The 26596-nt window shown below is 39.6% G+C and overlaps 1 protein-coding gene across 1 annotated transcript in view; it reads left to right on the forward strand.

Moving 5' to 3' along the window:
- The window catches only part of CD2AP (CD2 associated protein), a gene marked incomplete at its 3' end in the record, with an annotated part of 687573 nt that overhangs the window by 150652 nt on the left and 510325 nt on the right, over positions 1 to 26596 (forward strand). The window contains 1 exon segment of the mRNA XM_053709615.1: positions 14005 to 14152. Within this exon segment, the coding sequence (XP_053565590.1) occupies positions 14005 to 14152 (148 nt within the window).

A 26596-nucleotide genomic window follows, 5' to 3' on the forward strand; every position in this document is an offset into this window, starting at 1 on the left:
ATGTCTGGCGCAAACCCAACACATCAAATCACCCAAAGAACACCATCCCCACAGTGAAACATGGTGGTGGCAGCATCATGCTGTGGGGATGTTTTTCAGCAGCCGGGACTAGGAAACTGGCCAGCGTTGAGGGAAAGATGGATGGTGCTAAATACAGGGATATTCTTGAGCACCACTCAAGTACCACTCTGTGCGTGATTTGAGGCAAGGATGGAGGTTCACCTTCCAGCAGGACAATGACCCCAAGCACACTGCTAAAGCAACACTTGAGTGGTTTAAGGGGAAACATGTAAATGTGTTGGAATGGCCTAGTCAAAGCCCAGACCTCAATCCAATAGAAAATCTGTGGTCAGACTTAAAGATTGCTGTTCATAAGCGCAAACCATCCAACTTGAAGGAGCTGGAGCAGTTTTGCAAGGAGGAATGGGCAAAAATCCCAGTGGTAAGATTTGGAAGTGTGATTGCAGCAAAAGGTTGCTCTACAAAGTATTGACTTTAGGGGGGTGAATAGTTATGCACATTGACTTTTTCTGTTATTTTGTCCTATTTGTTGTATGCTTCACAATAATAAAAAAAAAAAATCTTCAAAGTTGTGGGCATGTTCTGTAAATTAAATGATGCAAATCCTCAAACAATTCATGTTAATTCCAGGTTGTGAGGCAACAAAACACGAAAAATGCCAAGAGGGGTGAGTACTTTTGCAAGGCATTGTGTGTGTGTTTGTATATATAAATGTCAGGTTTCTGTGATGTAAAAAAATGAGGCAAAGATAAATCATTTCAGAACTTTGTCCACCTTTAATGTGACCTATAAACTGTACAACTCAATTGAAAAACAAACTGAAATGTTTTAGGTAGAGGGAAGAAAAAAATATAAAAAAAAAATATGGTTGCATAAATAAATAATTATAAATAAACTAATACTTTGTTGAAGCACCTTTTGATTTTATTACAGCACTCAGTCTTTTTGGGTATGAGTCTATCAGCACGGCACATTTTGACTTGGCAAGATTTTCCCACTCTTCTTTGCAAAAACACTCCAAATCTGTCAGATTGCGAGGGCATCTCCTGTGCACAGCCCTCTTCAGATCACCCCACAGATTTTCAATCGTATTCAGGTCTGGGCTCTGGCTGGGCCATTCCAAAACTTTAATCTTCTTCTGGTGAAGCCATTCCTTTGTTGATTTTGATGTATGATTTGGGTCGTTGTCATGCTGAAAGATGAAGTTCCTTTTCCTTTTCATGTTCAGCTTTCTAGCAGAAGCCTGAAGGTTTTGTGCCAATATTGACTGGTATTTGGAACTGTTCATAATTCCCTCTAGCTTAACTAAGGCCCCAGTTCCAGCTGAAGAAAAACAGACCCAAAGCATGATTCTGCCACCACCATGCTTCACTGTGGGTATGGTGTTCTTTTGGTGATGTGCAGTGTTGTTTTTGTGCCAAACATATCTTTTGGAGGGACGTCCAGTTCTTGGTAATGTCACTGTTGTGCCATATTTTCTCCACTTAATGATGACTATCTTCACTGTGTTCCATGGTATATTTAATGCCTTGGAAATTAATTTGTACCCTTCTCCTGACTGATACCTTTTTAACAATGAGATCCCTTTTTAACAATGAGATCCCTCTGATGCTTTGGAAGCTCTCTGTGGACCATGGCTTTTGCTGTGGGATGTGACTAAGAAAATTTCAGGAAAGACCAACTAGAGCAGCTGAACTTTATTTGGGGTTAATCAGAGGTACTTTAAATGATGGTAGGTGTATGCTGACTCCTATTTGACATGATTTTGAATGTGATTGCTTAATTCTGAACACAGCTACATCCCCAGTTATGCAACCACATTATTTTAGTTTTTTTTGTTTTCTTCCCTCCACCTAAAATATTTGTTTGTTTTTCAATTGAGTTGTACAGTGTATAGGTCACATTAAAGGTGGAAAACGTTCTGAAATGATTTATCTTTGTCTCATTGTTTTACATCACAGAAACCTGACATTTTAACAGGGGTGTGTAGACTTTTTACATCCACTGTATATTTATGTATGTATGTGTGTGTGTATATATTTGTATGTGTGTGTGTGTATATATATATATATTTGTATATATATCTACACATATACAGTATGTATATGTATGTATATATGTGTGTGTATATATATCTACACATATACAGTATGTATATGTATGTATATATGTGTGTGTGTGTATATATATATATATATATATATATATATGTGTGTGTATGTATATATATGTGTGTGTATGTATATATATGTATATATATATATATATGTATATATATATATGTATATATATGTATGTATATATATATATATATATATATATGTATATATATATATATATATGTGTATATATACATACACACACCCCACGCCTATCAGACATCCTGCTCAATTCTGAGGGCTTAAAATGCCTAAGCCAGGTGAGGGGGGGCGGCTTACTTCGTTTTCATGGCAAACTGTTAGTAAGGAATAGTTTACATAAAATAACCTTACAGTATTTGCATATGGTTCTTATAGTAATGTCTCAATTCTACTATTCTCCTGTATGTGTTCTTCTACTAGCAGTCTGGAGCTATGTATTTAGCACTAGTTCCTCAAGAGAACAGATGCACTGATTTTTGTTTTTCAATTAGCAACAAACAATTGTATATTTTAAAAGAATTGTTGCTTAACTTTATCCAGCTCTCATTTGTACTAATTATTATTACATTAACAAAGTTGTGCTCATGGAACAGATGACAACATTTCTAAGGTGCAAAGGTTCTTTATTGCTGCTATGTGTTTGTTTTTCCACCATCAGCAAATTTTACTCATAATTTATGGATTATATACAGTCTCCATTTTTTATATGGAGCAGTTTGAATTTGTCATTACCAACTTAAAGGACCAGTAAAAACAGTAGATTTGCATAATCAACAAATGCAGGATAACAAGAAAAAAACGCATTTAGTCTGAACTTTATAGGAGTAGTAGATTTCTCTTGTAAGGTGTATCCAGTCCACGGATTCATCCTTTACTTGTGGGATATTCTCCTTCCTAACAGGAATTGGCAAAGAGAGCACACAGCAGAGCTGTCCATATAGCTCCCCCTCTAGCTCCACCCCCCGGTCATTCTCTTTGCCGGCTCTAAGCAATAGGGTCTCTCTCGGAAGGGTAAAGTGAATGTGGTGTTAGATTTGTAGTTTTTGTTCTACAAGCAAAAGTTTGTTATTTTTAAATGGTACCGGTTTGTACTATTTACTCTCCAGCAGAAAAGGGATGAAGATTTCTGCAGAGAGGAAGATGATTTTAGCATGTTGTAACTAAAATCCACTGCTGTTCCCACACAGGACTGAGGAGTACTAGAAAACTTCATTTGGGGGGAAAGGTTTGCAGATTGGGCTGCAATAAGGTATGTTCAGTCATTTATTTCTAGACAAGACTGTGATAATGCTAGAAACGGACTGATAAGATCCCCATGAGGGAAGGGTAAGCTTTATTCAGAGACTAAGTATGGAATTACAAGTTTACATGACAGGGCTAATTTATGCGGGTTGGCACTATTTTATGGGTTGACACTTTTTTATGGCAAACGGTTTTTACTTGTAAATATCGTTTTTGAGACACTTAGAAGGTCCCTTTGGGTTTCTTTCAGGGGTTGTTACCCACATGGCTAATACTATAACTCCTAGGAGTGTTTCTTTAGGCCTCACAGCACCGGAGTAAGGTGGGAGGGGCCGAACTTTGCGCCTCAGATGCGCAGTTAGATTGACTAGATCTTCAGGCTGTGTTCACATGGTGGCTCCTGCTACAGTTTGAGGACCCATAAGCAGCTTTTTCCCCCTAAATCAGACTCCTAAGGGAAGGTAGGGCCACAGCAGAGCTGTGGCAAGGTGCTAATTTTTTTTTAACCGGTCTGTTAGCTTACTATTGATCCGGTTTGGGCATTAAGGGGTTAATCAATTTTTTTGCTAGTTGTGCAATCTTACCAATGCTTTAGGTACATACTGTGAAAATTTCAGAAAGTTTGGTGCATTTTTCACTGTTTTGGAAAATTGTGTGCCTTTTTTATTTCTTAAAGGCACAGTAACGTTTTTTTGCAAAGTGTGTTTTTGCTTGATTAATGTGATTTCTAAGCCTGTTTGTCTTACTACTAGTCTGTTAAACATGTCTGTCACCAAGGAAAATCCTTGTTCAATGTGTTTAGAAACCATGGTGGAACCCCCTTTCAAAATGTGTCCCACGTGTACTGATATGTCTATACATTTTAAAGACCCTGCACTTAAAAATGTGGCCCAAGATGATTCTCAGACAGAAGGTAATGAGGTTAGCCCGTTGACCTCTCCCCAAGTGTCACAACCAGTTACGCCCGCTCAAGCGACGCCTAGCACCTCTAGCGCGTCTAACTCTTTTACCTTACAAGATTTGGCGGCAGTTATGGATAATACCCTCTCAGTATTTTTATCTAAGCTGCCCGTGTTACCTGCAAAGCGTGATAGCTCTGTTTTAAGAACAGATTATGAGCATTCTGACGCTTTAGTAGCCGTATCCGATATACACTCACAACGCTCTGAAATGGGGGCGAGGGAGGTGCTGTCTGAGGGAGAAATTTCCGATTCGGGAAAGGTTGCTCCTCAGACAGACTCAGATACGTTGGATTTTAAATTTAAACTAGAACACCTCCGTTTATTACTCAGGGAGGTATTAGTTACTCTGGATGATTGTGACCCTTTGGTGGTTCCAGAGAAATTGTGTAAAATGGACAAGTACCTAGAAGTTCCTGTTTACACTGATGTGTTCTCGGTCCCTAAGAGGATTGCGGATATAGTAACTAGGGAGTGGGATAGACCAGGTATTCCGTTTGTTCCCCCTCCTGTTTTTAAGAAAATGTTCCCCATATCTGACACCACACGGGACTCGTGGCAGACGGTCCCTAAGGTGGAGGGGGCTGTTTCTTCACTTGCTAAACGCACAACCATACCAATTGAGGACAGTTGTGCTTTTAAAGACCCTATGGATAAAAAGTTAGAGGGTTTACTTAAGAAAATTTTTGTTCATCAAGGTTTTCTTCTCCAACCTATAGCGTGCATTGTTCCTGTAACTACTGCAGCTGCTTTCTGGTTCGAGGCGCTGGAAGATGCGCTCCAGACGGAGACCTCATATGAAGATATTATGGACAGAATTAAGGCTCTTAAGCTGGCTAATTCTTTTATCACAGATGCCGCTTTCCAACTAGCTAAGTTAGCGGCAAGGAATTCAGGTTTTGCCATTCTGGCGCGCAGGGCGCTATGGCTCAAGTCCTGGTCGGCCGATGTGTCGTCAAAATCCAAACTGCTGAACATCTCTTTCAAAGGAAAGACCCTTTTTGGGCCTGAATTGAAAGAGATTATCTTAGAAATCACTGGGGGAAAAGGCCATGCTCTCCCTCAGGACAAGTCCTTTAAGACAAAGAACAAACAAAATAATTTTCGTTCCTTTTGAAATTTCAGGAGCGGTCTTGCTTCATCCTCCCCTGCTGCAAAGCAAGAGGGTAACACTTCACAACCCAGGGCAGCCTGGAAACCTTACCAGGGCTGGAACAAGGGTAAACAGGCCAAGAAGCCTGCAGCTGCCTCCAAGACAGCATGAAGGGGTAGCCCCCGATCCGGGACCGGATCTAGTAGGGGGCAGACGCTCTCTCTTCGCTCAGGCCTGGGCAAGAGACGTATACGATCCCTGGGCCTTAGGGATTGTATCCCAGGGATATCTTCTAGAATTCAAGGACTCCCCTCCCAGGGGAAGGTTCCATATTTCTCGTCTTTCTACAGACACGACAAAGAAAGAGGCGTGCTTACGCTGTGTAGAAGACCTACATACAATGGGAGTTATCCACCCAGTTCCAATTACGGAACAAGGGCTGGGTTTTTACTCAAACCTGTTTGTGGTTCCCAAAAAAGAAGGAACTTTCAGACCAATCCTGGATCTCAAAATTCTAAACAAATTCCTCAGAGTCCCATCATTCAAGATGGAGACCATTCGGACAATCTTACCAATGATCATGGAGGGTCAATATATGACTACCGTGGATCTAAAGGATGCGTATCTACACATTCCTATCCACAAAGATCATCACCAGTTTCTCAGGTTTGCCTTTCTGGACAAGCATTTTAAGTTTGTGGCTCTCCCTTTCGGGTTGGCCACTGCTCCCAGAATTTTCACAAAGGTGCTAGGGTCCCTCCTGGCGGTGCTAAGACCGCGGGGCATAGCAGTGGCGCCTTATCTAGACGACATCTTAATTCAGGCGTCGACTTTCCAAAGAGCCAAGTCTCACACGGAAATCGTAGTGGCCTTTCTGAGGTCTCACGGGTGGAAAGTGAACATCAAAAAGAGTTCTCTCTCCCCCCTCACAAGAGTTCCCTTCCTAGGAACATTAATAGACTCGGTAGAAATGAAAATATTTCTGACGGAGGTCAGAAAGTTAAAACTCTTAACTACTTGCCGAGCTCTTCATTCCATTCCTCGGCCGTCTGTAGCTCAGTGCATGGAGACAATCGGACTAATGGTAGCAGCAATGGACATAGTCCCTTTTGCGCGGATACACCTCAGACCACTGCAACTATGCATGTTCAAACAGTGGAATGGGGATTATGCAGATTTGTCTCCTCAAATACAGTTGGACCAGGGGACCAGAGATTCTCTTCTCTGGTGGTTGTCTCAGGATCACCTGTCTCAGGGAATGTGTTTCCGCAGACCAGAGTGGATCATCGTAACGAACGACGCCAGTCTGTTGGGCTGGGGTGCTGTCTGGGACTCCCTGAAAGCTCAGGGCTTATGGTCTCGGGAAGAAGCTCTTCTCCCGATAAACATTCTGGAACTGAGGGCGATATTCAATGCTCTTCAGGCATGGCTTCAGCTAGCTGCGGTTGTACAAATGAAGATTACCACTGGCGCTTATAAAATAAGCTAGGATTTATACTACCATAACAGAGTGTGACTTATCTAAGTGTAAAAAGGATATCTTGCGTGAATCAAATCTGTCTCAAAATTTATTGAAAAATAATATATATATATATATATATATATATATGGATAAAAGTATCTAAGGGTGTGTGACAGTGAATTTAATATTTGAGTCCGTGTATGTAGACGATATATCTAGTGTTCAAAACGTTTTCCTTTGGAAAACATATAAGAAATAGATGAGTCTGTGTATACAGACAATATAGATGATGTCCGTAAATCGTGTCCTTTACAAAATAACTTGGGTTAAAGGGATAAGTTTGTGTTTATAAATAGTGTTCGTGATACTAAATGATGTCCTTAAAATATAGATAGATAGTAATTGATAAGTCTGTATTTACAGGTGATAAATATGGTGTCCGTAAATAAAGATGATAGATATAGTAGATAAAAATTGACTTGTTTAATAAACTAGATAAACTTGCGACATAAACTTATGGCATTAAAATTCATAAAAATGTATTCAGAAATAAATAAAACATAGGGACGTCTCCCTATAAGTAATTCTTTTGATCAATTGGCCTTACAAAAAATTAGATATTAAAGGTATAAAACTTGATCAATATAGCCACTTTGTGTGTATAACAGTTATTGGGCAAAACCGTAAGGTACCTTACAAGTGTCCGTTGAGAATTGGAAATACTTCTGAACCGATGTACCGCTTCTTTGAGCGTCCTTGTCTGTTGTGCTCCTTCGCGGCTTATTACAAAAACAACAAGCCTCCGATGTTATTGGTTGTTGGAAGTCACACCTCTCTTTTAATAGGTTATTAGGGTGCACGCTGGATGTTAGCGTGTGAAGGTGTAGATGATCTTTAACAAGATGTTTATAGTGCAGCTGTTAGGATTCTGCTTCGGCACGTATGAGCGCAATATTGGAAATCCGCTGTTGTAGTAATGAAGTAGTATTCTCCAATTTATAGCTGATCAGATCCTTGATCCTCCTTATGGCTTTTGCTCCTAAATCATAGGACTTGAGGGGCTGGATCGCAGCTTGTAGAAGTAAAAATAGTGGTAGTGCAATGGTCTGGAGTAAATTCTACGCGTTTCACCCTCTGGGGGCTTTATCAAGATACTCCAGACAAGTTAGGTGCATCCTTATAAAGGTGGTTCTTGTATTTTAATTGATTCAGTAATCAAGGTAAATTTCATAGAGGCACACCTTCAGTTTAAGGTGGACTTTCGGGTTTGCAGTCTTTTCTATATAAAGGGAGTATTAAAAATTCTCCTGATAATTGTCTTGTGATCTCACATTTTTAACGATGGTTAATACCTTTTTTATAAAAAAACTTATTACACATAAAATAAACTTGATAGGTTTGTATTAAATAACTTGTGACTCATATGAAAAATAAAAAATATATATATAAAAAAGTTAAAACTGTATATATTTGTATTTTAAATTAAAAGGTTATTATACCTAAGCCTAAGAATAGTTCATTGAGATAATACTTTATAAATTTTGAAGAGGCATATAAAAAAACATATTTTTTAAAACAATCTCTAAGTGGGTATGGCTAATACTATATGTATGTGAGATATAAGTGTGTGTATATATATATATATATATATATATATATCTCACATTTGTATAGTTTAATATACCTACAAATAATGATCACTTAAATAAACTTCACTAAAGGATAACTCACAACTGGAATGTGCATAATATTTCAAGGGGACATATGATTCCACTCGTAATATATATGACAGATTATAAAAATATGGCAAATTATAAAAAAATGGAGATTTCTAATTCTGAATTTAATCCTAGGGGCTGAAGGGGCTGTAATTTATATATGTCTCGGATTCCATTCTGAGGAGTTCAACTTCTAGATTCCCTCCCCTCCAATTAGGTGTAATCTTTTTAATCCCCCAAAATTTAAAGTCTGATAGATTGTTGTTATGTTTTTCGTCCCTATGTTTTATTTATTTGTGAATAAATTTTTATGAATTTTAATGCAATAAGTTTATGTCACAAGTTTATCTAGTTTATTAAACAAGTCAATTTTTATCTACTATATCTATCATCTTTATTTACGGACACCATATTTATCATCTGTAAATACAGACTTATCAATTACTATCTATCTATATTTTAAGGACATCATTTAGTATCACGAACACTATTTATAAACACAAATTTATCCCTTTAACCCAAGTTATTTTGTAAAGGACACGATTTACGGACATCATCTATATTGTCTGTATACACAGACTCATCTATTTCTTATATGTTTTCCAAAGGAAAACGTTTTGAACACTAGATATATCGTCTACATACACGGACTCAAATATTAAATTCACTGTCACACACCCTTAGATACTTTTATCCATCTATATATATATATATATATATTTTATTTTTTCAATAAATTTTGAGACGGATTTGATTCACGCAAGATATCCTTTTTACACTTAGATAAGTCACACTCTGTTATGGTAGTATAAATCCTAGCTTATTTTATAAGCGCCAGTGGTAATCTTCATTTGTACATTCTATCTTAACCCAAACTACTGAGGAGGAGTAGTTTCATATCCGCCAGGCATTTAGGATTTATAGTAAGCGCCAACCCTCTTTTCACCATATCTCAGCTAGCTGCGGCCAAATTCATCAGATTTCAGTCGGACAACATCACGACTGTAGCTTACATCAACCATCAAGGGGGAACAAGGAGTCCCCTAGCAATGATGGATGTAACCAAAATAATCAGGTGGGTGGAGGATCACTCTTGCCACCTCTCAGCAATTCCCAGTTGTCTACTCCTGGGATGTGAAGCGGATTTTCTAAGTCGTCAGACTTTTCATCCGGGGGAGTGGGAACTCCACCCGGAGGTATTTGCCCAGCTGACTCAGCTATGGGGCACTCCAGAATTGGATCTGATGGCGTCCCATCAGAATGCCAAACTTCCTCTTTACGGGTCCAGGGATCCCCAGGCGGTGTTGATAAATGCTCTAGCAGCGCCTTGGTCCTTCAATCTGGCCTATGTGTTTCCACCGTTTCCTCTCCTTCCTCGTCTGGTTGCCAGAATCAAGCAGGAGAGGGCGTCGGTGATTCTAATAGCACCTGCGTGGCCACTCAGGACTTGGTATGCAGACCTAGTGGACATGTCATCCGTTCCACCATGGACTCTGCCAATGAGGCAGGACCTTCTACTTCAAGGTCCCTTTAAACATCCAAATCTAATTTCTCTGCGTCTGACTGCTTGGAGATTGAACGCCTAATTCTATCTATGCGTGGTTTCTCTGAGTCGGTTATTGATACCCCGATTCAGGCTAGAAAGCCTGTCACCAGGAAAATCTACCATAAGATTTGGCGAAAATATCTTTGTTGGTGCGAATCCAAGGGTTACTCATGGAGTAAGATTAGGATTCCCAGGATATTGTCCTTTCTCCAAGAAGGATTGGAGAAAGGATTATCAGCTAGTTCCTTAAAAGGACAGATATTTGCTTTGCTTTGTCTATTCTTTTACACAAACGTCTGGCAGAGGTACCAGACGTTCAAGCGTTTAGTCAGGCTTTAGTCAGAATCAAGCCTGTTTATTGACCTGTGGCTCCGCCATGGAGTCCGAATTTAGTTCTTTCAGTTCTGCAAGGGGTTCCGTTTGAACCTTTACATTCCATAGATATTAAACTCTTGTACCCTCCCATTTTTGCATTCAGTGTCCTCTATAGCTTGTGCATTGTTTTCCCAAAAATAATGAATGCAGCTGTGGACTCTTTCCATTTATGAAGAAAAACTTAAATTATGCTTACCTGATGATTTTCTTCAGATGGAAAGAGTCCACAGTTCCCCACCTGTAATTTTTTGGTGGGGCGTCTGTTATTTTTGTTCTTCTGGCACCTTTTCACCCTAATATTTGTTCTACTGTTCCTTGTTCCCTCGGCAGAATGACTGGGGGATGAGGGAAGTGGGGGAGGTATTTAAGCCTTTGGCTGGGGTGTCTTTGCCTCCTCCTAGTGGCCAGGTTCTGAATTCCCAAAAGTAATGAATGCAGCTGTTGACTCTTTCCATCTGAAGAAAAGAAAATTATCAGGTAAGCATAATTTAATTTTTCTTCTGCTCGGAGAGTCTCGGAACTCTTGGTACCGTAGTATGATTCTCCTTATCTTTCATTCTGATAAGGTGTTTCTTTGTACTAAGTTAGGTTTCCTTCCTAAAGTTGTTTCGGATAGGAATATTAATCAGGAGATCTTTGTTCCTTGTGTCCTAATCCTTCTCCTAAGGAGCGTTTGCTGCACAACTTAGATGCTGAATGTCTACTTGCAGGGGGACTAAGGAATTTTGCCAGTCTTCTGCTTTGTTTATTTCTCTTGGAAACGCCAGGGTCAGAAAGCTACGGCTTCTTCTCTTTCTCTTTGGCTGATGAGTATTTTCATTTGGCCTATGAGACTGCTGGACAACAGCCTCATGAGTGAATCACAGCTCACTCCACGAGGGCTGTTTCTTCTACAGAAGCTTCATTTTTGAAGGCCCAGGAAGAACAGATTTGCAAGGCTGCAACTTGGTCTTTCCTTCATACGTTTTCAAAATTTTACAAATTGATACTTTTGCATCGACTGAGGCATTTTTGGGAGAAAGAAGCTTGGGTATTGATTCCCAACAGGTATTGATTCCCAACAGTAATTGATGATGAATCGTGGACTCACCGTGTCATTAGAAAGAAAAAAAAAAATTATGCTTACCTGATAAATTTCTTTCTTTCTTGACATGGTGAGTCCATTGCCCTCCCTGTTTTTTAGACAGTTTTGCTTTTTATATAAACCTCAGACACCTCTGCACCTTGTTTTGCTTTCTTTCTCTCCTTTTCTTTCGGTCGAATGACTGGGGTTTGTGGGAAGGGAAGTGATACTTATGATACTTAACAGCTTTGCTGTGGTGCTCTTTGCCTCCTCCTGAGTGGAGTGATTATTCCCAACAGTAATTCATTTTGATCCGTGGACGTGCCGTGTCAAGAAATAAATACATTTATCAGGTGCGCATAACCTTTTTTTTTTTTTTTTACCAGATATGGCTGCCAAACTCCCCCCACCGTTACGTAGGAGGCTTCTTCTTAAAGTCATGAAATAAATCCCTTTTAACCTAAAGGGAAGGTGGGAAAGAACTGGAGGTGACAACCCACAGACCTAATTCCTTATAAACCTAAGTATAGGATAAGGTAGTGCCTAATGCCAAAACATAGTTTAATTTTTAAACAAAGAGAAAGAACAGAAGCATTTATATGGCACACTTTAGGGGTATTGTCATCTCATACATATGTAGGTGGTGAGTTCATTGTGTAGAGTTGTGAGTTATATTAAAACTTAACATTTATTAAATATACATAAAATGATTCAAGTGTTGTGGACCATGCCACTTTTAATAAAAACGTTGTATCAAATTATATTGGAATCAAAAAAGAAAAAGAAATAACACAGTTTAAAAGAAAATGGAACTGTGTACTCTCTGGTAAAAGAGTGACCTCCTATGTATCACAATTAGTTGAATATATCTTCAAAGGGTAACAAACTTAAATTTACTATTAGTTTAATGGTAAGTGAAACCACAGCGTGCCCAGAGGTAACTGTGGGAGACAGCACTATTATTGTGTATATATAATCGTTGCCTATATGTTATATTAGGCAAGTATCAGTCTCCACATTCCCCTAGCCGCCATACTTAGGCACACATTACCATTTAAATAGATGCCCACAGTGGGCCAACAAATTACCACAATTAAGAAAGTTCCCAATTACGTTATACCCCGATTTTCTATGTTAAAGTACTAGTACCACAGAGAGCAGCAGTGCAAACGGCCTAACGCGCGTTTCGCATATGCTTTATCAAAGCATCTTCTTAAAGTCATCTGGCAATCAGAATCAAATCCTTGGCTAGATTCTTTACACGCGTTCATGGAGACACTTTCTATTTCTAATAGCAAGCGGACTAAAATTATAATGCGCATTAGCAATAGAACAGCGTCCCTGTGAACGCGGATTAAATTAAAAAAAGAAGAGGACGGGGGAGGAGTTTGGCGGCCATATCTACCGCTGAACACTGTATGGGCTTTCGATGATTAGACATATAACGTCAGTGGTATTGAAGATGGGATGCGGTGCAGGCGCATCTTTTTTGTGGATCTAAGGTATGGGATAAAGTTTTCCTGGGTGTTGACTGTCCCTTTAACCTGTCCACCACCTTTTAGGTGGCAGATTGAAATCATCCCGATCCAATCATGATGATTGTCAGCCCCTGCTAGTGGCTGATTGGCCGCCAGTGAGCAGGGGGTGGCATTGCACACAAATTTCACCAGAAATGCTTGTGCAATGATAAATTTAGTGATGTTGAGCGGACATGATTCGATAAAGTAAATCATGTCCGCTCGACATAGGCTAAATCAGTCCCCTGGTCTATACTTATGCTTTAGTCAAATTTTATTTGACAGTAAGTGGGTATGTGATCTTAAGACTAAATTTGTTTTCTTGTTGCCAACATTTTTGAAGAGTTCTGTTTTAAAACTGAATGTAGCCGCCATAAATATATGGAAGACCTTTTTGCTGTGAATTTTGGGAAGTTCAGATGTATTATTAATAATCTAAGTGTTAATGTAATCTGTATGGCACACATGAATCAGCCGTGTCTTGTTGTGAAAATCCATAAAAATGCCCTGAGATAAAAGTGGCCTGCAGGAGCTTAGAAACAGTCAGAAATTTAGAAGTTTAAGGTTATAAAGTATATTGGTTGTGCAAAGCTGGCGAATAGGTAGTAAAAGGCATTATATATCTCTTTAAACAATAACATTTTTGGAGTAGACTGTCCTTTTAAGGTGTTAGAGAGGGTAGCCATTTTTATGATGCCGCTAATGTTTCATAAACAGAATGATGGATTTGAGGTAGATATGATTTATTGACAGAAAATAAATATTTAACTTTATAGAACTCTTAATCTGTTTTGGAGCTTGTGCTAAATTATTAATACAATAGCATCACTATATGACTTTTTTTGACTTATCTTTTTTCTTCTTTAGGAAGTAAAGAAGGATGTTGAACCAAAGGTAGAGCACTTACCAGCTAAAAGAGAGAAATCTGGAAATGTAGCTAGTCTTGTACAACGAATGAGTATATACGGCATTCCTGGCATGGGACCTCATCCACAGAACAAATCCTTCAAGAAAAGTATGTTAACATTTGGTCATGTGACTTATGATTTGTATTTAAATTTACATTTTCTCTTGTAAGGTGTATCCAGTCCACGGATCATCCATTACTTGTGGGATATTCTCATTCCCAACAGGAAGTTGCAAGAGGACACCCACAGCAGAGCTGTCTATATAGCTCCTCCCCTCACTGCCATATCCAGTCATTCTCTTGCAACTCTCAACAAGCATGGAGGTAGTAAGAGATAAGTGGTGAAATGTAGCTGTTATTTTGCTTCAATCAAGAGTTTATTATTTTTAAATAGTACCGGAGTTGTGCTATTTTGTTCCAGGCAGGAAAAAAGAAGAATCTGCCTGTGATTTCTATGATCTTAGCAGGTTGTAACTAAGATCCATTGCTGTTCTCACACATGTCTGAAGAGAGAGATAACTTCAGCGGGGGAATGGCGTGCAGGTTATCCTGTTATGAGGTATGTGCAGTTAAGATTTTTCTAGAAGATGTGAAATGCTAGAAAATGCTGCTGATACCAAATTTATGTAAGGTAAGCCTGAATACAGTGATTTAATAGTGACTGGTATCATGCTTACTTTCTGAGGTAATACTATTTTATATTTACAATATAAAACGTTTACTGGCATGTTTAAACGTTTTTATATATACTTTGGTGATAAAACTTTATTGGGGCCTAGTTTTTTTTCCACATGGCTGGCTTAAATTTGCCTAGAAACAGTTTCCTGAGGCTTTCCACTGTGTTACTATGAGTGGGAGGGGCCTAGTTTAGTGCTTTTTTGTGCATTAACTATTACAGACTGAGACATCCAGGAGTTCCCTGAATGCTACAGGACATCTCTAAAGGGCTCTTAGGCTTCCAAAATAGTTTGTTGGGGAAGGTAGGCCCACAGCAAGGCTGTGGCAGTTTGGTGTGACTTAAAAAACGTCTATCGTTTTTTTGATCCGGTTTTTGAATCATCCATTTGCAAGTGGGTGCAATGCTCTGTTAGATTATTATACACACTGTAAAAATTTCGTTTGATTTACTGCATTTTTTCACTGTTTTTCAAATTCTGACAAAATTTGTTTCTCTTAAAGGCACAGTACCGTTTTTTTATATTTGCTTGTTAACTTGATTTAAAGTGTTTTCCAAGCTTGCTAGTCTCATTGCTAGTCTGTATAAACATGTCTGACATAGAGGAAACTCCTTGTTCATTATGCTTAAAAGCCATGGTGGAACCCCCTCTTAGAATGTGAACCAAATGTACTGATTTAACTTTAAGCAATAAAGATCATATTCTGTCTTTGAAAAATTTATCACCAGAGGAATCTGACGAGGGGGAAGTTATGCCAACTAACTCTCCCCACGTGTCAGATCCTTTGACTCCCGCTCAAGGGACTCCCGCTAAAATGGCGCCAAGTACATCCAGGGCGCCCATAGCGTTTACTTTACAAGACATGGCGGCAGTCATGGATAATACACTGTCAGCGGTATTAGCCAGACTACCTGAATTTAGAGGTAAGCGAGATAGCTCTGGAGTTAGACGAAATACAGAGCATACTGATGCTTTAAGAACTATGTCTGATACTGCCTCACAATATGCAGAAGCTGAAGGAGAGCTTCTTTCTGTGGGTGATATTTCTGACTCAGGGAAGATGATGCAACCTGATTCTGATATTTCTACATTTAAATTTAAGCTTGAACACCTCCGCGTGTTACTCAGGGAGGTTTTAGCTGCTCTGAATGACTGTGATACAATTTCAGTGCCAGAGAAATTGTGTAGACTGGATAAATACTATGCAGTGCTGGTGTGTACTGATGTTTTTCCAATACCTAAAAGGTTTACAGAAATTATTACTAAGGAATGGGATAGACCAGGTGTGCCGTTCTCTCCCCCTCCTGTTTTTAGAAAAATGTTTCCAATAGACGCCACCACACGGGACTTATGGCAGACAGTTCCTAAGGTGGAGGGAGCAGTTTCTACTCTAGCAAAGCGTACTACTATCCCTGTCGAGGACAGTTGTGCTTTCTTAGATCCAATGGATAAAAAATTAGAGGGTTACCTTAAGAAAATGTTTATTGAACAAGGTTTTATCCTACAGCCCCTTGCATGCATTGCGCCTGTCACTGCTGCTGCGGCGTTCTGGTTTGAGTCTCTGGAAGAGGCTTTACAGGTAGCGACTCCATTGGATGACATACTTGACAAGCTTAGAGCACTTAAGCTAGCCAATTCTTTTGTTTCTGATGCCATTGTTCATTTGACTAAACTAACGGCTAAGAATTCTGGCTTTGCTATCCAGGCGCGCAGAGCGCTATGGCTTAAATCATGGTCAGCTGACGTTACTTCAAAATCGAAGCTGCTTAACATTCCCTTCAAGGGGCAGACCCTGGTTTGAAGGAGATTATTGCTGATATCACGGGAGGAAAAGGTCATGCCCTTCCTCAGGATAGGTCCAAATCAAGGGCCAAACAGTCTAATTTTCGTGCCTTTCGAAACTTCAAGGCAAGTGCGGCATCAACTTCCTCTAATGCAAAACAAGAGGGAACTTTTGCTCAGTCCAAGACAGTCTGGAGACCTAACCAGACCTGGAACAAGGGTAAGCAGGCCAAAAAGCCTGCTGCTGCCTCTAAGACAGCATGAAGGAACGGCCCCCTATCCGGTAACGGATCTAGTAGGGGGCAGACTTTCGCTCTTTGCCCAGGCGTGGGCAAAAGATGTCCAGGATCCCTGGGCGTTGGAAATTATATCCCAGGGATATCTTCTGGACTTCAAGGCTTCCCCCCCCCAAAAGGGAGATTTCACCTTTCACAATTATCTGCAAACCAGATAAAGAGAGAGGCATTCTTACACTGTGTACAAGACCTCCTAGTTATGGGAGTGATCCATCCTGTCCCAAAGGAGGAACAGGGATTTTACTCAAATCTGTTTGTGGTTCCCAAAAAAGAGGGAACCTTCAGACCAATTTTGGATCTAAAGATCTTAAACAAATTCCTCAGAGTTCCATCATTCAAAATGGAGACTATTCGTACCATCATAGAGGGTCAATACATGACTACAGTGGATTTAAAGGATGGTTATCTGCACATTCCGATACACAAAGATCATCGTCGGTTTCTCAGGTTTGCCTTCCTAGACAGGCACTACCATTTTGTAGCTCTTCCCTTTGGGTTAGCTACAGCCCCAAGAATTTTTACGAAGGTTCTGGGGTCGCTTCTGGCGGTCCTAAGACCACGGGGTATAGCAGTGGCCCCTTATTTAGACGACATCAAATTGCCAAGTCTCATACGGACATAGTGTTGGCATTTCTGAGGTCGCATGGGTGGAAGGTGAACGAGAAAAAGAGTTCTCTATCCCCCCTCACAAGAGTTTCCTTCCTAGGGACTCTGATAGATTCTGTAGAAATGAAAATTTACCTGACTGAGTCCAGGTTATCAAAACTTCTAAATTCCTGCCGTGTTCTTTATTCCATTCCTCGCCCTTCGGTGGCTCAGTGCATGGAAGTAATCGGCTTAATGGTAGCGACAATGGACATGGTGCCGTTTGTACGCCTACATCTCAGACCGCTGCAACTATGCATGCTCAGTCAGTGGAATGGGGATTACACAGATTTGTCCCCTTTACTGAATCTGGACCAAGAGACCAGGGATTCTCTTCTCTGGTGGCTATCTCGGGTCCATCTGTCCAAAGGTATGACCTTTCGCAGGCCAGATTGGACAATTGTAACGACAGATGCCAGCCTTCTAGGTTGGGGTGCAGTCTGGAACTCCCTGAAGGCTCAGGGATCGTGGACTCAGGAGGAGTCACTCCTTCCAATAAACATTCTGGAACGAAGAGCGATATTCAATTCTAGCGACAATGAGGGTCATCAGATTTCAGTCGGACAACATCACGACTGTGGCTTACATCAATCATCAAGGGGGAACAAGGAGTTCCCTAGCGATGTTAGAAGTCTCAAAGATAATTCGCTGGGCAGAGATTCACTCTTGCCACCTATCAGCTATCCATATCCCAGGTGTAGAGAACTGGGAGGCGGATTTTCTAAGTCGACAGACTTTTCATCCGGGGGAGTGGGAACTCCATCCGGAGGTGTTTGCACAATTGGTTCTTCGTTGGGGCGAACCAGAACTGGATCTCATGGCGTCTCGCCAAAACGCCAAGCTTCTTTGTTACGGATCCAGGTCCAGGGACCCCAAGGCAACGCTGATAGATGCTCTAGCAGCGCCTTGGTCCTTCAACCTGGCTTATGGGTTTCCACCATTTCCTCTGCTCCCTCGTCTGATTGCCAAAATCAAGCAGGAGAGAGCATCGGTGATCTTGATAGCGCCTGCGTGGCCACGCAGGACTTGGTATGCACATCTGGTGGACATGTCATCCTTTCCACCATGGACTCTGCCTCTGAGACAGGACCTTCTACTTCAAGGTCCTTTCAACCATCCAAATCTAATTTCTCTGAGGCTGACTGCCTGGAGATTGAACGCTTGATTTTATCAAAGTGTGGTTTCTCCGAGTCAGTCATTGATACCTTAATTCAGGTACGGAAGCCTGTCACCAGGAAAATCTATCATAAAATATGGCGTAAATATCTTTATTGGTGTGAATCTAAGGGCTACTCATGGAGTAAGGTCAGGATTCCCAGGATGTTATCTTTTCTCCAAGAAGGATTGGAGAAAGGATTGTCAGCTAGTTCCTTAAAGGGACAGATTTCTGCGCTATTCTTTTGCACAAGCGTCTGGCGGATATCCCAGACGTTCAGGCATTTTGTTAGGCTTTAGTTAGAATCAAGCCTGTGTTTAAACCTGTTGTTCCACCTTGGAGCTTAAATTTGGTTCTTAAAGTTCTTCAGGGGGTTCCGTTTGAACCTCTTCATTCCATAGATATAAAACTTTTATCTTGGAAAGTTCTTTTTTTGGTAGCTATTTCCTCGGCTTGTAGAGTTTCCGAGTTATCTGTCTTACAATGTGATTCTCCTTATCTGATCTTCCATGCAGATAAGGTAGTTCTGCGTACTACACCTGGGTTTTTACCTAAGGTGGTATCTAATAAGAATATCAATCAAGAGATTGTTGTTCCGTCTTTGTGTCCTAATCCTTCTTCAAAGAAGGAGCGTCTATTACACAATCTGGACGTGGTTCATGCTTTAAAGTTTTACTTACAAGCTACTAAAGATTTTCGTCAAACATCTGCTTTGTTTGTTGTCTACTCTGGACAGAGGAGAGGTCAAAAGGCTTCGGCAACCTCTTTCTTTTTGGCTAAGAAGCATAATCCGCTTAGCCTATGAGACTGCTGGCCAGCAGCCTCCAGAAAGGATTACAGCTCATTCTACTAGAGCTGTGGCTTCCACATGGGCCTTTAAAAATGAGGCTTCTGTTGAACAGATTTGCAAGGAGGCGACTTGGTCTTCGCTTCATACTTTTTCAAAATTCTACAAATTTGATACTTTTGCTTCTTCGGAGGCTATTTTTGGGAGAAAGGTTTTACAGGCAGTGGTACCTTCCGTTTAAGTACCTGCCTTGTCCCTCCCTTCATCCGTGGATGATCCGTGGACTGGATACACCTTACAAGAGAAAACATAATTTATGCTTACCTGATAAATTTATTTCTCTTGTGGTGTATCCAGTCCACGGCCCGCCCTGTCATTTTAAGGCTGGCGAAACAAGGCCAGGAGACGTATAAAGGTAGGAAAGGATAAAGCAGGGAAAAGAGGTAAAGAAAATGCAGATTGTCAGGAAGCTTAGCAAGTGTATTGAGATATAATACAAAAAGAGCTGAAGTCTGACTTTTTAAAAGAGCTAAAAGATAAATCCGTGTCTAAGCCCTCTTGAAAAATTGAAGAAAATACAGATAAGAACTTATTTGATCAGAGCCATCCTCTTGGTAGTAGAAAAGTTAGATGAAAAATGTAAGAAAGACCAGAGATATGAGCATCTATCACCTCTGTCTGGGGATTTCTAGAACTAGCAAAAAATAAAATAAAAAAAAATACTCTGAAGTTAGTCGTTCAAATGAAAACCCGTTGGGTCTATATCAAGTAGACCCCATAGAACTACCGTATGTTTGACAAACATTGAGATGGAGGTACTATTCCTTTGAAAGAAGGGATAGGCAAACAAGAAAGTCTGCTTCCCAGAAGACCACACCTGGGAAAAGAATAACATAAAATGTACAGAAATTATTTTCTAAATCAAAATTAGGAAAACGTCCTCTATTGCTAGGAAACTGGGAGTTCCCCTTTGATAAGATATATGCTACTACCGAGAAATTGATTGAAACACAGATAAGTCTCTTCTTTCAGGAGAGGCAAACTCTAAATTCTCCTGAAGAATGCACAGAGGTCTTGTATACTTATTGGTAACCACGCCTCCTGAGGAGACCAAACCCCTTGTGCTCTCCTGCACCCCCATACTCTACCACCACTCAAGGCTTGCATCTGTTAAAAGTACAGGTTGCTCCTTAAAAATTGCTTGAAGGATGCTCCTTAAAAATTGGAGAACTTTCCACCAGGACAGAGACTGTCTGTCTTTGAAATCCAAGGAAAATATTTTAGAAAATAGCCATTGCACTCTAGACTTACAATGCAGAGTTAGTCATCAAGATAAACCGTGCAAAAGTAATACTTTCATGCACAGAACTAATTTAGATTTGGAATAGAGAGAAGAGGTAAAAGAAACCCTGGTCTGTGTAGAAAGAGGACTCTTGGAACAATGGTTCTCCAATGTCCTTGTAACAGATGATAGAGTTCACAGAACCTCAGTGAAAAAAACATTCTGAAAGCTGCAGCTAGACCAATTTGAAGAGCGAAAAAAGGAAAGAGCATGTCCTGAATGACTAACTTAAAAAATTGGTAGAGGTCTTAGTGGATGGGGACATGAAGGAAAGCATCCTTCAAACCTATCGAGGACATATATTGGCTCTGCTGTACCAGATGGATAATAGTAGAAAATAATTCCATCTTGAAAGTAGGAACTGTGAGAAACTTTACAGTTTTGAAAATTAAAATAGGCTTGTAAGTCCTGTCCTTCTAAAGAACAATAAAAAGGTTTGAGAGAAACCCTTGGTCTATTTCCAATACTTGAACTAGGGCTATCACTCCCATGAGTTCCAGGACTACGTCACAGTTAAAAAGACATTATGTTTATGACCTGTACCCAAGGGAAACTATATTTAGACCCGAAGGAGACAAAGCATCCCTAAAAGGGAAAAATATGCCCCCTACCAGAAAAAGATCTGGGTTAGGTGCCGTACTTTCATGCAGATTTGAAAGAGTAAGAAAGCTTTATGGACTGCTTGAGCTAGTTCCAAAAAGATTAGATATCCAGGAAGATCTAGAAGATTCCCGATTCTGTGAAGAGGACTCTAGTCCTGAGGGAGAAAGGCTGCCTTTCTTCCAGTTATATTAGAAATGATAGAATCTAGATCAGGCCCAACCCATATTTTTCCATAAAAAGGGAGAAATTTAAATCTAGATTTGGAAACCAAGGTCCTTTTGGTCAGAACAGGATATTTTATCATTATTATTCATCATATCAGAGATTGCATCACTCACAAATGAAGGGATAATTCTATCTTAAAAGTTTAAATTTATGTTTAAAAACATGCTCTCCAAAATCATCTAATATATTATCATATGTTTGAGACACCAAAGAATAAAGGCTGCACCAGTGCTGGACTTAACAGAAATCCTGCTTGTTAAAAGGCTTTTGTATGAACAGACTTCAATTTCCAGTACATTGAATCCTTAAAAGAATAATTATTCTCTTAAGGAATAATCGTGCATTTAAAGGCATAGTAAACACCAAAACTGTTATTGTTTAAAAAGATAGATAATTCCTTTATTTACCATTCCCCAGTTTTGTATAGCCAACACTGTTATAGAAATATACTTTTTAGCTCTGTAATTACCTTGTATCTAAGATTCTGCTGACTGCCTCCTTATCTCAGATCTTTTGATAGACATGCATTTCAGGCAATTAGTGCTGACTCCTAAATAACTTCACGTGCATGAGCACAGTGTTATCTATATGAAACACATGAACTAATGCCCTCTAGTGGTGAAAAACTGTCAAATGCAGAGGTGGCCTTCAAGGGCTTAGAAATTAGCATATGAGCCTACCTATGTTTAGCTTTCAACTAAGAATAACAAGAGAACAAAGCTAATTTGATGATACAAGTAAATGAGAAATTTGTTTAAAATTACATGCCCTATCTGAATCATGAAAGTTTAATTTGGACTTTGCTATCCCTTTAACTAAAGTGGAGATAGTGCCGTACACCTAAGGAATAGTTTCCCAAATTTCAATACTAGAAGCCAGTAAAGGAAACATACTCTAAAACGTTGAAGCTGGATTAAAAGGAATACCTTGTTTGACCATTTCATAACAATTATTTTTGTAATAGATTCAAGCATGAACATAATTTTTTTTTTCTTTTTAGTATTTCTAATTAGAGACTGACGTCTAATCATTTTAAAATTATTTCACCTTCAGAAGACAAATCTGAAAAGACAGAGTCTGAAATAAAAAAGGTGCTTAGCTGAAACTTTTGGGCTTCAGAATTGCTAGGTAAACAAGCTTTAGATTATGTGTCAGAAACAATCATTTGCATTTACTTGGAGGAGGCATAGCTGCCAACATCTTAAAATGCACAAAATCTGAAAAACTCCCTTGTACAGAACAGAGTCCATTAGAAGCAATAGCAGCGTTAGGTTAAAGGGCCATAATACCCAAATGTTTAAACACTTGAAAGTGATGCAGCATAGCTGTAAAAAGCTGACTAGAAAATATCTCCTGAACATCTTTATGTAAAAAAGAAAGATATTTTACCTCAAAATGTCCTCAGTAGCCACCTCCCATTGTAAAGGATTTCTAAGCAGCATTTTAGTGTGTCGGTCCTGGGACAGCTTAGGGGATGAGCCTTGTGAACTCTCATATTATTTCACCAATCAGGTAAAGGAAGCTTACTATGAAATCTCATGATAGTTAAGTCAAATCTCATGAGATCACAGTAAGAGTTCATGACCTCAGCACTGCTGATGCTGATTGGCTGCTGTTCATTTCATATTTTTTTTTTATTTTTACCTGCAGCTGGGAACAGCTGAGTATAACTTTTTACACAGAAGTTACTCTGCTTAGCTGAGGAAATTGTGAGGTAAAATATCTTCCTTTTTTAAATAGAGATGCTCAGGTGATATTTTCCTGTCAACTTTTTACAGTTATACTGCATCAGTTTCAAGTGATTTAGCATATGAGTATTATGTCCCTTTAATGAGCATGCATAAAATGATACATACATTAATTGCAAAGTTGAGCTGGAGGAACCACAGCTACAAATTTGCAATAAACACACTTAAAATAAGTGGATAATTAATGGGACAGTCTAGTCCAAAATAAACTTTCATGATTCAGATAGGGCATGTAATTTTAAACAAGTTTCCAATTTACTTTTATCACCAATTTTGCTTTGTTCTCTTGGCATTCCTAGTTGAAAGCTAAACCTAGGAGGTTCATATGCTAATTTCTAAGCCATTGAAGGCTGCCTCTTTTCTCAGGGCATTTTGACAGTTTTTCACCACTAGAGGGTGCTAGTTCATATGTGTCATATAGATAATACTGTGCTCACGCACATGAAGTTCCAGGGAGCCAGCACTGATTGGCTAAAATGCATGTCTGTCAAAAGAACTGAGATAAGGGGGCAGTTTGCAGAGGCTTAGATATAAGATAAAAAGTGTATTTCTCTTGTAAGATGTATCAAGTCCACGGATTTATCCTTACTTGTAGGATATTCTCCTCCCCTACAGGAAGTGGCAAAGAGAGCACCCACAGCAGAGCTGCCTATATAGCTCCCCCCTTAGCTCCACCCCCCAGTCATTCTCTTTGCCTACTCTAAGTAACTAGGAAGTGCAGAGCGAGTGTGGTGACAAAAATGTTAGTTTTTTATTTCTCAAGCAAAAGTTTGTTATTTTAAATGGTGCCGGTGTGTACTATTTATTCTTTGGCAGAAACGAGATGAAGATTTCTGCAAGGAGGATTATGATCTTAGCACTTTGTAACTAAGATCCACTGCTGTTCTCACAAGGGCTGAGGAGTACAGGAAAACTTCAGTTGGGGGAACGGTTTGCAGGCTAAGCTGCATATGAGGTATGTTCAGTCTGTTTTTCTAGACAGACTGTGTTCTAGAAAAGGCTGGCAATATCCCCATGGGGAAAGGGTAAGCTGTATTCAGACACTTGGATAGGAATTTCAGCTTGCTTGAAGGGCTCATTTGTTACTGGTGACACTGGGAAAAAACGTTTTTTGTTTGTTCAGTAAATGATGCAATTATAACGTTTTTTGAAGGGACTAAAGGGGTCATTGTGGCTTGTGTTAGTTTTTTTTTAACCCACATGGTTAATTAAGAGGTGTTTTTCTAATAGGCCTCAAAACATCGAGTGAGGTGGGAGGGGCCTATTTTCGCTCCTCAGTTGCGCAGTTTCTTTTCCTTAGAGTCATCCAACTGCTTCTCTAGAGGTTCCTGCTGTGTTTGAGGGCTGTAAAGGAGGTTTTTTCCCCACAAATCGTTCTGAAGGGCAGGTAGGGCGCCACACCAGAGCTGTGGCAAGGTGCTGAAAGTCTCTCTTACCGGTTTTGAGGTTTTTTCAATCCGGTTTTGCCATTAAGGGGTTAATTGTTTATTTGCATAGTTGTGCAAAGTTACTAAGGCTGTAAGATACTACTGTAAAAATTTCGTTAAGTTTACTGCTTTTTACACTGTTTTGCAGAACTTGTTCAGCTTTTTTTCTCTTAAAGGCACAGTACCGTTTTATTTCTAAGTGTTATTTGCTTTGATTACAGTGTTTTCCAAGCTTGATTGTTACATTACTAGCCTGTTTAACATGTCTGATACCAAGGAAAATCCTTGTTCAATATGTTTGGAAGCCATTCTGGAACCCCCTCTTAGAATGTGTCCCAAATGTACTGATATGTCTATAAATTATAAGAACATATATTAGCACCTAAAAATAGAGCAATAGATGATTCTCAGTCAGAAGTAAATGAGGGTTTGCCATCTAGCTCTCCCCAAGTGTCACAACCAGTAACGCCCGCACAAGTGACGCCAAGTACCTCTAGTGCGTCACATTCATTTACTTTACAAGACATGGCCACAGTTATGAATACAACCCTCACTGAGGTTGTATCCAAACTGCCTGGTTTACAAGGAAAGCAGGACAGCTCTGGGCTAAGGAAAAATGCTGAGCTGTCTCACGCTTTAGTAGCCGTATCTGATATGCCCTCACAATGCTCTGAAGGGGCAAGGGATTTGTTATCTGAGGGAGAAATTTCTGATTCAGGAAAGACCTTCCTCAGACAGATTCTGATATGACGGCCTTTAAATTTAAAGGGACACTGTACCCAAAATTTTTCTTTCGTGATTCAGATTGAGCATGAAATTTTAAGCAACTTTCTAATTTACCCCTATTATCAAATTTTCTTCATTCTCTTGGTATCTTTATTTGAAATGCAAGAATGTAAGTTTAGATGCCGGCCCATTTTTGGTGAACAACCTGGGTTGTCCTTGCTGATTGGTGGATAAATTCATCCACCAATAAAAATGAGCTGTCCAGAGTACTGAAACCAAAAAAAAGCTTAGATGCCTTCTTTTTCAAATAATGATAGCAAGAGAACGAAGAAAATTTGATAATAGGAGTAAATTAGAAAGTTGCTTAAAATTGCATGCTCTTTCTTAATTACAAAAGAAAAAATTTGGGTACAGTGTCCCTTTAAGCTTGAACACCTCCGCTTATTACTTAGGGAAGTATTAGCAACTCTAGATGATTGTGACCCTATAGTGGTCCCAGAGAAATTGTGTAAAATGGATAGATACTTAGAGGTTCCTGTTTACACTGATGTTTTTCCAGTCCCTAAGAGGATTGTGAATATTATTGATAAGGAGTGGGATAGACCAGGTATTCCGTTCACTCCCCCTCCTGTTTTTAAGAAAATTTTTCCCATATCTCATACCATAAGGGACTCATGGCAGACAGTTCCTAAGGTGGAGGGAGCTATTTCTACTCTGTCTAAGTGTACAACTATACCTATCAAGGACAGTTGTGCTTTCAAAGATCCTATGGATAAAAAAATTAGAGGGTCTCCTGAAGAAAATTTTTGTTCATCAAGGTTTTTGTCTCCAACCTATTGTGTGCATTGTTCCTGTAACGACTGCAGCTGCTTTCTGGTTTGAGGCTCTAGAAGAGGCTCTTCAAATGGAGACTCCATTAGAGGAAATTATAAATAGAATTAAGGCCCTTAAATTGGCTAATTCTTTTATTACAGATGCCGCTTTTCAACTGGCTAAATTAGCGGCAAAGAATTCAAGTTTTGCCATTTTAGCACGCAGGGCGTTACATTCCTTTCAAAGGTAAGACCCTATTCGGGCCTGAACTGAAGGAGATTATTTCAGACATCACTGGAGGGAAAGGTCATGCCCTCCCTCAGGA

Source organism: Bombina bombina, chromosome 4 (assembly GCF_027579735.1).
Source record: "Bombina bombina isolate aBomBom1 chromosome 4, aBomBom1.pri, whole genome shotgun sequence".
Classification (NCBI taxonomy): domain Eukaryota; kingdom Metazoa; phylum Chordata; class Amphibia; order Anura; family Bombinatoridae; genus Bombina; species Bombina bombina.